At 38.9% G+C, this 16,778-nt stretch overlaps 1 protein-coding gene across 1 annotated transcript in view; it reads right to left on the reverse strand.

Moving 5' to 3' along the window:
- GULP1 (GULP PTB domain containing engulfment adaptor 1) overlaps positions 1-16,778 on the reverse strand; it is a 113,490-nt gene that overhangs the window by 15,299 nt on the left and 81,413 nt on the right. The window contains exon 9 of the mRNA XM_052635615.1: positions 1,854-2,078. Within this exon, the coding sequence (XP_052491575.1) occupies positions 1,854-2,078 (225 nt within the window). The remainder of the gene's footprint in view (positions 1-1,853; positions 2,079-16,778) is intronic.

Raw genomic sequence — 16,778 nt, forward strand, 5'->3', positions numbered from 1 at the left:
TTAGACAGAAATAACTGAACTTAAGTGATGCATCTTAATGATTTTAAAAAAATTTCAAGGAGTCTATTTTAAATTGTATTTATAACTCTAGTGACTGCCAACTATTATATTCATTGTAGTGACATTTATTCTTAGAATAAGTTTTCATCGAGTGTTCTACAATAAATAGGTACCTTGTAAAATAAATTATTATAGTCACTAAGTATACCACCAAAATGATTAAGTTATCTGGGCCAATCTGGGCTTGGATGTAATGTCAGAATGAACAATCATCACTTTACATAATATGTAATTTTACATATAAAAGTATATATTATGTAATTGTCATACAGGGAAGAAATTATATATATATATATAATAATATATATATAATATATCATCTATAAACCAAAGAGAATTTTCATTTTGGAAAGAAATAGTGAGGGAAATTAACTTTTTCTATAAGAACATGAACATTGCTTAGAACTGCTTAGAGTGGTACACATTAAAATTAGTGTTTTCAGAATATATTTTTTTGATTTATAGGTGATATAGGTAATGAAAAATAAGGCTGATTGTGTGTAAAGAGTAACTGATTTGCTATTCAGTTTACATGACTATTATTACATTTTTTCATGCAGGAGAATAAAATAGCTGACATCTCCCTTTCTTTAGCAACTTACTTTCCCTTTATAGTTTATCAGTCACAAACACTATACAAAGACTTGGAGGAAACTTTACCCCTCAGCTCCTTCCTCCTACTCAGGAATGTTCTATTCAGCCTCTCCTTCCATTTCCCCTGGCATCCGTCTCTCTCTTTTCAGGATTTAAAGATACTCAAATCTTGACTTTGTTAAAACAAACCAACCAAAAAGCTCTTTACTCAGTGCTTCTTTACTCCTCTAGACTCTCATTTCTCTTTCTCTTCCCTACTGAAGCTGAACTCTTTGAAGGAGGTATTACATTTCTTGCCTGTTTACTTCATCCAGTCCTCAATTAAGATCATTCTAGACTGTTCTTTTTTTTTTTTTTTCTTTGATCCCACTCCATGGCATGTGGACCTTAGTTCCCCAAACAAGGATGGAACCCAAGCCCCTTGAACATGGAGTCTTAACCACTGGACTAGCAGAGAAGCCTCTAGACTGCTCGTTTTGTTGGACTGTACTTAAACAGCTTTGCCAGTATCACCAATGGCCTAACTTCCCAATTACCATATTCAATGAATCTTTTTTTATTCCTTTTAAAATCTGTATTGGTGTATAGATGATCTACAATATTGTGCTAACTTCAGGTGTACAGCAAACTGAATCATTTATACATATACATATATCCACTGTTTTTTAGATTTTTTTCTGATGAATCCTTGAACGTACTTGTCCTACTTCATCTTTTTGTGGATTTGGACCACCACTCTCTACTAGAAGGGCTTTCCTTGTAGCTCAGCTGGTAAAGAATCTGCCTGCAATGCAGAAGACCTGGGTTCCATCCCCTAGGTTGGGAAGATCCCCTGGAGAAGGGAAAGGCTGCTGCTGCTAAGTCACTTCAGTTGTGTCCAACTCTGTGCAACCCCATAGACGGCAGCCCACCAGGCTACCCACTCCAATATTCTAGCCTGGAGAATTTGATGGACTGTATAGTCCATGGGGTTGCAAAGAGTCGGACAGGACTGAGTAACTTTCACTTTCAATTTCTCTACTAGAAACTCTCTGATGTCAGATGACCCAAGTATGCAAAAATGGCACATAAAGGCCCCAGATCACATCATCAATTCAAGACATACTTGATATTTTTCAATACTATACAAATGGCATATATTGGCAGAATTCAAAATAATATATGGGATAATAAAAATAATTTTCTATTTAGCAAATTACATGAGGTCTTGGGATGCTGTTGTCACTGTGTGGCTTGGGAAGGCCCCGTTTAGAAGGTGGTGGTATTAACAGTCCCAATGATAGTCTGGAATCAGGAGAGTTGACAGGAGTGACAATAATGGAAGAAATATTTAGACAGGGAGATGAATCATCAGTACTATGCCAGAAAGAGGGCGAGCATCTCTGAAACCCGTGTGGCTCATGATCAGACATTTTGTGCAGCAGCTGTAAAGGAATGACAGAGAAATATACTAAGGAGAAGACAGAAGACATGGAGGAAAAAGAATACATGAAAATTTATTCATTAAAGAATATTGTGAAAATGATAAGTAATTTCAAAACAGCTTTTCTAAGATTAAAACAACTAGCTTGAGTAGATTTTTTCCTATGGCAGGACCTTCAGATTCTGTGTTCTTTAATTTGATGCTTTTTTATTGAAATATTACATTTTTATATATTTAAATAAAATATTGCATTCAATATAACTTAAGAGAAAGAAGGTAGAGAGGGAAATGACAAATGCCTGAAGATTTATGTCTGAGAGAGCTTCTTTGTGATGAGACGGAAGAAGGGAAAAAATAGCAACAAGAAAAAATGTCAATGGGAGTAAAGTCTAGTAAAAAGTTAAGTCTGTAGAATTTTCAAAAAGGGGTACAACATACATTTTAGATTTAATTCGCCAATCATTCTTTTAAAGTCTTAGCATTAGTAGTATTATACCATTATCATACTAAAGATAGGGGAATCAAGGCCCATGGATTCTTTGTGATTTACTCCTATGTAAGGTAAGAAGCAAAGCCAAAATTCAAAACAATCTGACTCCAATCATCATGCCCTTTCTATAGGTAGTGAGTTCCAAGTGGTAAAATTTTTGGGGGAAGAACAGAGGCATTGTTGAGTGACTTCAAATAAATCAGAGAGATACATAATAAACAACTATTATAGTATACTGTATGGGGTCAGTCTTTGGATGACTTTTGGAAGTTACTTTCGTTACATCATGGAAAGCTACTGTCAAATACAGAGCTGGACAGAGTTGAGCAGCCAGATGTCAGAATGGTCAGTTAAAACAACCACACAAATGAAAGTACATAATAATTGAGCCTTTATTCACTTACTGTAATACTGTAAGCAAGAGGCCAAAAAGAAAGTGCTGGCTTCATTAAGGTCTCATTCCTCAATGAATGGCATTGGGCAAAGGTCACAATCATCATTACAGAAGCAGGGCATTCTCTCTCTCTTGCCAGGGAGCCCTGAACAAAAGGTTACTACTGGTTTGGTTTGGTTTTGGGGGAGAGACTAGGGGCACAGAGGGAAGATCAAGGAAAAGAACTAAGAGTGGAAGATACTTAAAATTGAGCTTTACTGGAGAAATACCACTAGTATTTCTCTAGTGGAGCAATACCAAGGGATCATTTCATGCAAAGATGGACACAATAAAGGACAGAAATGGTATGGACCTAACAGAAGCAGAAGATATTAAGAAGAGGTGGCAAGAATACATAGAAGAACTGTATAAAAAAGATCTTAATGAACCCAATAACCATGATGGTGTGATAACTCATCTAGAGCCAGACACCCTGGAGTGCAAAGTGAAGTGGACCTTAGGAAGCATCACTGCGAACAAAGCTAGTGCAGATGATGAAATTCTACCTGAGCAATTTCAAATACTAAAAGATGATGCACTTAGAGTGCTGCACTCAATATGTGAAACAATTTGGAAAACTCAACAGTGGTCACAGGACTGGAAAAGGTCAGTTTTCATTCCAATCCCAAAGAAAGGCAATGCTAACGAATGTTCAAACTAGCGCACAATTGCACTCATCTCACATGCTAGCAAAGTAATGCTCGGAATTCTCCAAGCTAGACTTCAATAGTACATGGACTGAGAACTTCCAGATGTTCAGGCTGGATTTAGAAAAGGCAAACTAGAGATCAAATTACCAACATCCGTTGGATCATAGAAAAAGCAAGAGAATTCCAGAAAAACATCTACTTCTGCTTCACTGACTATGCTAAAGCCTCTGACTGTGTGGATCAGAACAAACTGTGGAAATTCTTAAAGCGATGAGAATACCAGACCACCATATCTACCTCCTGAGAAACCTGTATGCATGTCAAGAAGCAACAGTTAGAACTGGACATGGAAAAATGGACTGGTTCCAAATTGGGAAAGGAGTAGATCAAAGCTGTATATTGTCACCCTACTTATTTAACTTCAGGCAGAGTACATAATGTGAAATGCCAGGCTGAATGAAGCACAAGCTGGAATCAAGACTGCCAGGGGGAAATATCCATAACCTTAGATATGCAGATGACACAACACTTACGGCAGAAAGTGAAGAGGAACTAAAGAGCCTCTTGATGAAAGTGAAAGAGGAGAGTTTAAAAAGCTGGCTTAAAACTCAACATTCAGAAAACTAAGATCATGGCATCCAGTCCCATCACTTCATGCAAATAGATGAGGAAACAGTGGAAACAGTGACAGACTTTATTTTCTTGGGCTCCAAAATCAATGCAGATGGTGACTGTAGCCATGAAATTCAAAGACGTTTGCTCCTTGGAAGAAAATCTATGGCCAACCTAGACAGCATATTAAAAAACAGAGACATTACTTTGTGGACAAAGGTCTGTATAGTCAAAGCTATTGTTTCTCCAGTAGCCATGTGTGGATGTGAGAGTCAGACCATAAAGAAAGCTGAGTAATGAAGAATTGATGATTTTGAACCGTGGTGTTGAAGACTCTTGAGAGTATCTTGGACTGCTAGGAGATCAAACCAGCCAGTCCTAAAGGAAATAAATCTTGAATATTCATTGGAAGGACTGATGCTGAAGCTGAAGCTCCAATACTCTGGCCACCTGATGCAAAGAACTGACTCATTTGAAAAGACCTTGATGCTGGGAAAGATTGAAGGCAGGAGAAGAAGGAGACGACAGAGCATGCAATGGTTGGATGGCATCACTGACTCGATGGACATGAGTTTGAGCAAGCTCTGGGAGTTGGTGATCGATAGAGAAGCCTGGCGTGGTGCAGATCATGGGGTCATAGTGAGTTGGACACAACTGAGAGACTGAACTGAAGTGTCAAAATGTGTTTTCAAGTACCCCCCACAAATGGTCTGGATGAGATCATTAAGAGAGGCCTAGGCCAAGGGCCTGTAAATGGAGGCACCTGGGCTGAAATGCAGCTATGTGTAAGTAACAGTGTGGCTGCCTGGGTGGGGCAGGGGTCAAGTCTTGGACTGCAGCTCCTCTGCACGCAATGCACTAAATCTGCAGTGGTGCCGGCAGCTTTCCCCCATGAGACTTGCCACAGAAACACTTTGTAACTTTGTAGGGTCTCGAGGATTTGTCCTGGAGCCAGGCTTCTAGGCTACAAATCACACTGCAGATATTTTTCAACACTAATAGGACTTGGTGGTAGCCAACACAAATCTGGCTTTTGACAAACTTCATGGTGAAAGATGGTAACTAAAATTATAGTTTGGAGAAACAACAAGCTTGAAAGCATCTTTAAAGTAGAAGTCACTTCACACATTTCAGGAAGCAGAGGGGGAAACAAGTCAGTGTAAAGTGAGAAATTTAAGTTGAGGAAAGCATTCAGTGTGGAAACAAGTCTATGATGGTCTGAATTATATAACTTATCAGTATTAATATGCACATGCATGCATGCTCAGTGTCTAAGTCGCCTCTGACTCTTGTGACCTCATGGACTGTAGCCCCCCAGGCTCCTCTGTCCATGGGATTTTCCAGGCAAGAATACTGGAGTGGATTGCCATCTCCTCCTCCAGGGGCTCTTCCTGACTCAGGGACTGAACTTGTGTCTTCAGCATTGGCAGGTGGATTCTTTACCCCTGATCCACCTGAGAAGCATATTAATATGCATACTCCCTGATGTTCAAGCTGGTTTTAGAAAAGGCAGAGGAACCAAATTCCAACATCCACTGGATCAAATTCCCAACATCCACTGGATCATGGAAAAAGCAAGAGAGTTCCAGAAAAACATCTATTTCTGCTTTATTGACTATGCCAAAGCCTTTGACTGTGTAGATCACAACAAACTGTGGAAAATTATGAAAGAGATGGGAATACAAGATCACCTAACCTGCTTCTTGAGAAATCTGTGTGCAGGTCAGGAAGCAACAGTTAGAACTGGACATGGAACAACAGACTGGTTCCAAATAGGAGAAGGAGTACGTCAAGGCTGTATATTGTCACCCTGCTTATTTAACTTTTATGCAGAGTACATCATGAGAAACGCTGGGCTGGAAGAAACACAAGCTGGAATCAAGATGGCCTGGAGAAATATCAATAACCTCAGATATGCAGATGACACCACCCTTATGGCAGAAAGTGAAGAGCAACTAAAAAGCCTCTTGATGAAAGTCAAAGTGGAGAGTGAAAAAGTTGGCTTAAAGCTCAACATTCAGAAAATGAAGATCATGGCATCTGGTCCCATCACTTCATAGGAAATAGATGGGGAAACAGTGGAAACACTGTCAGACTTTATTTTTGGGGGCTCCAAAATCACTGCAGATGGTGACTGTAGCCATGAAATTAAAAGACGCTTACTCCTTGGAAGAAAAGTTATGACCAACCTAGATAGTATATTCAAAAGCAGAGACATTACTTTGCCGACTAAGGTCCGTCTAGTCAAAGCTATGGTTTTTCCTGTGGTCATGTATGGATGTGAGAGTTGGACTGTGAAGTAGGCTGAGCGCCGAAGAATTGATGCTTTTGAACTGTGATGTTGGAGAATACTCTTGAGGGTCCCTTGGACTGCAAGGAGATCCAACCAGTCCATTCTGAAGGAGACCAACCCTGGTATTTCTTTGGAAGGAATGATGCTAAAGCTGAAGCTCCAGTACTTTGGCCACCTCATGCAAAGAGTTGACTCATTGGAAAAGACTCTGATGCTGGGAGAGATTGAGGGCAGGAGGACAAGGGGACGACCCAGGATGAGATGGCTGGATGGCATCATGGACTCGATGGACGTGAGTCTGAGTGAACTCCGGGAGATGGTGATGGACAGGGAGGCCTGGCGTGCTGTGATTCATGGGGTCGCGAAGAGTCGGACATGATTGAGTGACTGAACTGAACTGAACAGTTACACAATGACTGCTCTCCCTATTGATCTTCATAGACACCTATCTATCTATAGATATGTGTACATGTATGCATGTATGTTGGAGAAGGAAATGGCAACCCATTCCAGTGTTCTTGCCTGGAGAATCCCAGGGATGGGGGAGCCTGGTGGGCTGCCTTCTACGGGGTCACATAGAGTCAGACACGACTGAAGCGACTTAGCAGCAGCATGCATGTATATGTATAACTTTAAGATCTATTTTATGGTCTATATAATTCGCTGTAAAATTCTGTAGTTGATGGCAACTTTACTTAATTATAGGTAACAACTGTAAGCTCCTGGTGGACAAAACTTTTGTCTTTCTAAATATTCTGTATAACTGATATCTTGGTATATAATAAACTGTCAATTAATATTTTTATCTAATTTATACTCCAACAACTGTTTTAACTTAAACTGTAACTTGACAAGGACATCTGAATTGAGTAGAACATAAAAAGATATTAACTAGAAGTTATCCCTGGGATCATTTGGCTTATAAATGGGAGTGCTCTATATTATGAGTTTTATTGATGAAAATATATTACCAGGATCCTCAAAGCAAACTGAAGCCCAGAAAAACCTAACTTAAAAGTGCTCTAGTGTTTTATCATAGTGTTAATACTTACATTCTACTTCCTCTGAGAAAGTATACTTATATAAACGAAGAATGTATATCATATGAAAATAACAGACTATGTCAGTACCCTAATTAAGAGCTGTTTTTACTCTCAATGGTAAAGCAGGGCTATCTATCAATAATTTTAGTGTCCAAAGTTTAAAAATTCTAACACTAACTAATTCTTACTAGTTTCCTTTTGCATGTGCCTGTGTGCTGAGTTGCTTCAGTTGTGTCTGACTCTTTGCAACCCTAGACCATAGTATGTCAGGATCCTCTGTCCATGGGACTCTCTAGGCAAGAATACTGGAGTGGGCAGCCATGCCTTCTTCCAGGGGATCTTCCTGACAGAGGGATTGAACCCATGTCTGCTATGCCTCCTGCATTTGCAGATGGGTCCTTTACCACTAGCATCACCTGGGAAGGCCAATTTCCTTTGGTCGTCAGTAATCTACATTTGGTCCACTAGGATTTTTTTGTTTGGGTCATCAGTTCAGTTCAGTTCAGTTGCTCAGTTGTGTCCGACTCTTTGGACCCCATGAATCACAGCATGCCAGGCCTCCCTGTCCATCACCATCTCCTGGAGTTCACTCAAACTCATGTCCATCGAGTTGGTGATGCCATCCAGCCATCTCATCATCTGTCGTCCCCTTCTCCTCCCGTTCCCAATCCCTCCCAGTATCAGAGTCTTTTCCAATGAGTCAACTCTTCGCACGAGGTGGCCAAAGTACTGGAGTTTCAGCTTTAGCATCAGTCCTTCCAAAGAAATCCAAGGGCTGATCTCCTTTAGAATGAACTGGTTGGATCTTGTTGCAGTCCAAGGGACTCTCAAGAGTCTTCTCCAACACCACAATTGAAAAGCATCAATTCTTCGGCGCTCAGCCTTCTTCACAGTCCAACTCTCACATCCATACATGACCACTGGAAAAAGCATAGCCTTGACTAGATGAACATTTGTTGGCAAAGTAATGTCTCTGCTTTTCAATATGCTATCTAGGTTGGTCATAACTTTTCTTCCAAGGAGCAATCGTCTTTTAATTTCATGGCTACAGTCACCATCTGCAGTGATTTTGGAGCCCCCCAAAATAATGTCTGATACTGTTTCCCCATCTATTTCCCATGAAATGATGGGACCAGATGCCATGATCTTAGTTTTTTGAATGTTTGGCTTTAAGCCAACTTTTTCACTTTCCTCTTTCACTTTCATCAAGAGGCTTTTTAGTTGCTCTTCCCTCTCTGCCATAAGGGTGGTGTCATCTGCATATCTGAGGTTATTAATATTTCTCCCGGCAATCTTGATTCCAGCTTTTGCTTCTTCCAGCCCAGCATTTGGGTCATACAGGTCTTTAAAATATTGATTCAGTTGCTTACAGGTTAATTTTAAGATTGTACCTTAAAAATCTAGAGAGTCTGTTTAGAAGTTAGAAAATCCCGAAAGTGGGCCCACAAATGTATGTAAAAATTATTGACTGGTATTGAGAAATAGCTGTGCTTTTTAAGTTGGTGTCTGCCCTCCAATTCCTTACTCTACCACCTTGGCTAGGACAGACATTTATGCCACAGCCTGGGCTCTGCTGACATTTGTGTTTGTGATTCTTAACTTACAAAACAATTTAACTTAGGGAATTAGATATTCCATCTGATTCCTTTTAAGAATGAAATATAAACCCAGCATGTTTAAATACATAGACATATTTCACTAGCATCTGATTCTGCCCCAATCTATTAGGCCTAGTAAATAAGAAAGAGAATATGTGACTACAGCCCCTAAATGGCATACAGTGGCATTTTGGGCACTGGATAAATATTTTGAGTAGTATCTCTGAAGTTAAGGATTCAGGAACTAGTCATTTTTTTTTTTTTTAGAAATGAAATACATAGTTCAGATAAAAATGGCTTGATATTTTTTTTAGTTTGGGTGTTGTGTCAGTATTTTGATAGATGGCTAGAAACCAAAATTTTGGAACTTTGCTATAGAAATTGCTGACACTACTGTTTAATCCTTTTATGCTCACAATTATAAGTGCTTTGGTCTTTAGGAAGGTGCATGGGATCTGAATTATTATACTAAGGGAAATGAGGAAATCTATGCTCAACAATTATATGTTCATGATGCAGGAGTTGTTAGGTTATTCAGACATATTAATAATGAGTATCCATAATTAAGATTTATAGCTATTGTAGCTTTACAGCTCTTCCTTTCAGTGAGTAAAGGCTTGGTATATTAGTCCATGATGAATATTTTAACCATGATATCTGCCTAAGAATGACAATGATGAGACATCATAAAAGGGTTTGAATCCTATCAGTTAATACTGAATACACTTAAACAATAACAAAAAAAATGCATTAAAGATTAAACATTCTCTGTTAATACCTATAGAAATATTAGAATGATACTGAAATGTTATTTTATGCTGTTAGTTATTTTGGCAGTATAAATCTTGAGAGACTCTTAAAACATAAAACAAATAATTTCAAGATTAAAACATGATTTATCACAATCATTAAAATAGTAGAATTTAAAATTCTACTTAGAATTATATTTAAAAAATAAATTCTTTGGATTTATATTTTTAATATTTTTCCAGGCATCTGGAGCAAGAAGAGATCAAATGACTTGATTAGGCATTCATTGTAAGAACAGGAATGAAATAAATTTTCCTTTGCATTAGACAGGGTTTACTTCTTTACAACCATCACTTGTGGAAGTAACAATTGTGAAAGTGAAGTTGTGAACTGGTGATCTTTTTACTGTGGGCAACAAATCTTCTTGAGTCAATGTTCATGTTTAAACTTTATGCTTTTGTTTAAAGATTCACATTTGGTTTGTTGTGTAATTGAGAGTTTTCACAATCTTCCCTTGCCCATCTTCAATAGCAGTTGAGACAACCCCAGAGGAAGATAAATAGGCAGTTTTATTTACCCACAACGAAATACACAGTTTAGGGTATAATTTGCCCTATTAAGTCTAATCAGTGGCCACACAGTTGATTATGCAAAGGTAGACTTTATCCAGTAACAGTTGGTTTAATTGAAAGGGGGACATTTATTTTACTCAGCAAGAGAAAGTCCAGTGTTTCTTAGGACTGCAATTTTATTCATTTAACTTCCCGACAATGATCTAATTTGGTTAAAGCCTTCTATAGCCAGAAAAGTAAAATGTAAGCATGCAAACACAAGAATCATGAACAATTTGATTTAACTTGTATGTCTACATCTTATAATGGAACAATCTTCTGGAGTGCTCACAAGGCTAAGAGGGCAGAATAAACCTTTTTTTTTTTTTCTGATATAAATACAGGCAGCACTGTCATGTGAATGTAACAAATGGAAATCAGATTGTCCCTAGTTAATTAGTACCAAATGGTGGAAAACCCAACCTCTAATCTATTGCCAAACCACTAGAACACAGCAAACAGCACAGTCAAGCAACGGAAATTTCTCAGTGTATCTAAATTACTGTATAAAATAAAGACCCAGTTTCTAAAACCAATGAAAAGATTTCCACAATTTCAATATGATACAGAGGTATGTAATATGGGTACTATCAAAGGATATTTCACTTGCCAGAAAAGGAACCCAAAATTGAATCATCCAAGTGGTGTTTAGGAGACTTATAAGCATTCTGGTTGTTAAGGACACGTTTAAAGACAACATGCCAATTTACACAAGAAAAGATGAAAAATAGGAGTAGGCTTTCATTTAGTATGAGGAATTGCTTTTAAGTGAAAAAGAGTTTCAGATATATAATGATATATAGTTTTGTGGTTAGAAATGTGCTTTAATGTAATAATTATTTAATCACTATATATTATTATATAATACAATAATACTGAGCACAAAAAAGTCTCTTATTTTTGTTTCCTTAGCTAGAACTATGTGAAAGTGAAAGTGTTAGTTTCTCAGTCATATCTGACTCTTTACAGCCCTATGGACTGTAGTCCACCAGGCTCCTCCGTCCTTGGAATTCTCCAAAGAATACTGGAGTGGGTAGTCATTTCCTTCTCCAGGGGACCTTCTCCACCCAGGGATTGATTCTGGGTATCCTGTATTGCCAGCAGATTCTTACCCATCTGAGCCACCAGAGAAGCTAGAACTAAAATCTCACACTAAATTTTATACTGGGTATATTAACTACAATAAACAATAGTCCAAATGATGACAGAAAAAGAGCAATTTAAATCAATTACTGTAGCATGGGGCTTCCCAGGTGACTCAGTGGTAAAGAATCCTCCTGCAAATGCAGGAGATATGAGTTCGATCCCTGGGTCTGTAAGATTCCTGGAGAAGAAATGTTCTCATCTACACAGTGACTCCTTAGAGTACAAAGGTTCTCCATCTGGAACATTCTACTCAACAAGGCCTCACATTTTTAATATAGAATAATGGAGAAGGAAATGGCAACCCACTCCAGTGTTCTTGCCTGGAGAATCCCAGGGATGGGGGAGCCTGGTGGGTTGCCGTCTCTGGGGTCGCACAGAGTCGGACACAACTGAAGTGACTTAGCAGTAGCAGCGATGAGGAACTAAAGAGCCTCTTCATGAAAGTGAAAAAGCTCTCTTAAAACTGAACATTCAGAAGGCTAAGACATGGCATCCAGTCCCATCACTTCATGCCAAATAAATGGGGAAACAATGGAAACTGTGACAGACTTTATTTTCTTGGGCTCAAAAATCACTGGAGCAGTGGACGGTGACTGAAGCCAGGAAATTAAAAGACATTTGCTCCTCAGAAGAAAGGCTATGACAAACTTAGACAGCATGTTAAAAAAGCAGAGACACTCCTTTGCTTACAAAGGTCTGTCTAGTCAAAGCTATGGTTTCTCCAATAGTCATTTATGGATGTGAGAGTTGGACTATAAAGAAGCTGAGTGCTGAAGAATTGATGCTTTTGAACTGTGGTGTTGGAGAAGACTTTGGAGAGTCCCTTGGACTCCTAGGAGGTCAAACCAGTCAGTTCTTGAGGAAATCAACTCTGAACATTCATTGGAAGGACTGATGCTAAAGCTGAAGCTCCAATACTTTGGCCACCTGATGTGAAGACCTGACTCATTAGAAAAGATCCTGATGCTGGGCAAGATTAAAGGCAGGAGGAGAAGGGGAAAACAGAGGATGTCCCCTTATTTGGGGACATCCCCAACCGCGATGGTTGGATGGCATCACCAACCCAAAGGACATGAGTTTCAGCAAGCTCTGGGAGATGGTGAAGGACAGGGAAGCCTGGCGTGCTGCAGTCCATGGGGTCACAAAGAGTTGGACATGACTGAGCAACTGAAAAACAACAACAAATTCATTGGAAGGACTGATGCAGAGGCTGAAGCTGCAGAACTTTGGTTACTTGATGCAAAGAGCCGAGTCACTGGAAAAGACCCTAATACTGGGAAAGACTGAAGGCAAGAGGAGAAAGGGGTCAATAGAGGGTGAGATATTTGGATGGCATCACTGACTCAATGTACATAAGTTTGAGCAAATGCTGGGAGATAGTGAAGGACAGGGAAGCCTGGCATGCTTCAGTTCATGAGGTCAAAAAGAGTTGGATATGAATGAGTGACTGAATAAAAACAGCAACGAAGGATCACCATCTATAAGACTGAAATTTCTTAACAGAAGATCTGATCCTCTAAACTATTATTCTATGTTACAGAAGGCTGCATGGCACTGGAGCATTGGCTGCACATGGACATCACCAGATGGTCAGTACAGAAATCAGATTAATTATATTCTTTGCAGCCATAGATGGAGAAGCTCTATACAGTCTGCAAAAACAAGACTGGGAGCTGACTCATGATCATGAACTCCTTATTGCCAATGTCAGACTTAAATTGAAGAAAGTAGGGAAAACCATTGAGGTAAAACTAAATCAAATCCCTTATGATTATACAATGGAAGTGACAAGTAGATTCAAGGGATTAGATGTGATAGACAGAGTTCCTGAAGAACTATGGATAGAGGTTCAAGACACTGTATGAGGAAGGGATCAATACCATTCCTAAGAAAAAGAAATGCAAAAAGGCAAAATGGTTGTCTGAGGAGGCCTTACAAATAGCTGAGAAAAGAAGAGAAGTGAAAGGCCAAGGAGAAAAGGAAAGATATACCCATTTGAATGCAGAGTACCAAAGAATAACAAGGAGAGATAAGAAAGCCTTCCTCTGTGATCAATGCAAAGAAATAGAGGAAACCAATAGAATGGGAAAGACTAGAGATCTCTCCAAGAAAATTAGAGATATCAAGGGAATATTTCATGCAAAGATGGGCACAATAAAGGACAGAAATGCTATGGACCTAACAGGAGCAGAAGATATTAAGAAGAGGTGGCAAGAATACACAGAAGGACTACACAAAAAAGACCTTCATGACCCAGATAATCATGGTGGTGTGATCACTCACCTAGAGCCAGACATCCTGGAATGCAAAGTCAAGTGGGCCTTAGGAAGGATCACTATGAACAAAGCTAGTGAAGGTGATCGAATTCCAGTTGAAGTATTTGAACTCCTAAAAGATGATGCTGTGAAAGTGCTACACTCAATATGCCAGCAAATTTGGAAAACTCAGGAGTGGCCAAAAGGTCAGTTTTCATTCCAATCCCAAAGAAAGGCAATGTCGGAGAATGCTCAAACTACTGCACCACAGCACTCATCTCACACGCTAGCAACATAATGCTCGATATTCTCCAAGTCAAGCTTCAACAGTATGTGAACCGTGAACTTCCAGATGTCCAAGCTGGATTTAGAAAAGGCGGAGTACCAGAGATCAAGTTGCCAACATCCGTTGGATCATCGAGAGAGCAAGAGAGTTCCAGAAGAACATCTACTTCTGCTTTACTGACTATGCCAAAGCCTTTGACTGTGTGGATCACAACAAACTATGGAATATTCTTCAACAGATGGGAGTAGCAGACCACCTGACTTGCCTCCTGTGAAATCTGTATGCTGGTCAAGAAGCAACAGTTAGAACTGGACATGGAACAAGAGACTGGTTCCAAATCAGGAAAAGAGTACATCAAGGCTGTATATTGTCACCCTGCTTATTAAACTTATATGCAGAGTATATCATGAGAAATTATGGGCTGGATGAAGCACAGGCTGGAATCAAGAGTTTCAGGAGAAATATCAATAACCTCAAATATGCAGATGACACCACCCTTATGGCAGAAAGTGAAGAAGAACTAAAGAGCCTCTTGATGAAAGTGAAAGAGGAGAGTTCAAAAGTTGGGTTAAACTCTACATTCAGAAAATTAAGATCATGGCATCTGGTCCCATCACTTCATGGGAAATAGACGGGGAAACAATAGAAACAGTGACAGACTTTATTTTGGGGGGGCTCCAAAATCACTGTAGATGGTGACTGTAGCCATGAAATTAAAAGATGCTTGCTCCTTGGAAGAAAACCTATGACCAACCTAGAGAGCATATTAAAAAGCAGACATAATTCTGCAGAAAAAGTTCTGCATAGTCAAAGCTACAGTTTTTCCAGTAGTCATGTATGGATGTGAGAGTTGGACTATATAGAAAACTGAGCACCTAAGAATTTATGCTTTTAAACTGTGGTGTTAAACAAGATTCTTGAGAGTCCCTTGGACAGCAAGGAGATCCAGCCAGTTCATCCTAAAGGAAATCAGTCCTGAATATTCCTTGGAAGGACTGATGTTGCCATTGAAACTCATCAATACTTTGGCCACCTGATGCAAAGAACTGACTCTTGGAAAAGATCCTCATGCTGGGGAAGACTGACGGCAGGGGTACAAGGGGACAACAGAGGATGAGATGGTTGGATAGCATCACCAACCCAATGCAAGTGAGTTTGAGCAAGCTCTGGGAGTTGGTAATGGACAGGGATGCCTGGTGTGCTGCAGCCCATCGGGTCATGACTGAGCGACTGAACTGAACTGATGTTACAGAAATGAAGCTTTTTTACTGTGTATCATTTACTAGGGTAGATGGCTTGTTATCTTTTAGTTATCTATAAATGTTACCAAAAGTGTTTATTTTTCTGATTCTTCCCATAACTAACTTTATCTGCTAATTCATTATACACTGATCTGACAAGAACAGCATCCATACCAGTAATTTACATTATTTTCATTTTCTACATTATTTTTAATACCACAAACCCCCCAAATTCTGTTCCTACTTTTGTTCTCTTTCCTCCCTCTCTTGTAAAGATTACTAATGCTGAGATCAGAGATAAATATTCTATTTTACTTTGACTAGCAGTTGCTTGATGTAGACTATATTGCGTTTGACTGGCAAATCCTGAGATTTGAGAAAACTACCGCATTAAGTATTTATTTTTGAAGCCAAATTATAGTATCACACTATTTATAGAGAACCATTTTTGAACTGGAGTTAGCAAAAGAATTATTACTTCTGTGTGATTTAGGAAAGTTTGGCTCCTGGGAGAATCAAGGCTTCTTTTAGGTGAAGAGTCAACTGTGTTAGGGGTTCTTCTTATTACTACACACTGAAAACTCATGGAGAGTTTGAAGCCAAATTAATCCTATATAACAATCCCCCATATTGTAATTTCAGTGTGCATAAGGGGATTCATAATTTACTCCTATGCTTTTCAATTAATATATTAATTGCTGGCTAATCTTTTAAACAAGCTGCCAAAATTTTAGAAATTTTGGAGCATTCTAGCTTCAGTCCTCTGAGGAAAAAACAAACAAAATGTGCAGAATCTCATTTCTGGAGTTATAAGTCCAATGGTGATTTTCTGTGTGTGAACTTTGCTAGACTCTGTGAGGTACCTGGTGTTCCAGCAGTTTGTCCTGTAAAATTAATGCTCACACTTCATAAGAAAGTACATATGTAAAACATTGCCAACTTTATGAAAATTTACTTTACTATAGGCCCATTGCAAGCTATTAGAAAAGAGATACATATACTTTACATTTATATTTTAATTATTTAGAATTTCATTATTTTTCAAATTCAATTTCAAAAGTTTGAATCATTAGTAAACCTTCAGAAGATTGGATATTTATGAGCATGGGAATATTTCGTAATTACTAAATAACTGTGGTTGTGGTTTAGTTGCTAAGTTGTGTCTGACTCTTGTGATCCCAGGCAAGGGGATTCTCTAGGCAAGAATACTGGAGTGGGTGGCCATTTCCTTCTCCAGGGTATCTTCCTGACCCAGGAATTGAACCCTGGTCTCCTGCATTCCAGGCAGGTTCT

Source organism: Budorcas taxicolor, chromosome 2, assembly GCF_023091745.1.
Source record: "Budorcas taxicolor isolate Tak-1 chromosome 2, Takin1.1, whole genome shotgun sequence".
Classification (NCBI taxonomy): domain Eukaryota; kingdom Metazoa; phylum Chordata; class Mammalia; order Artiodactyla; family Bovidae; genus Budorcas; species Budorcas taxicolor.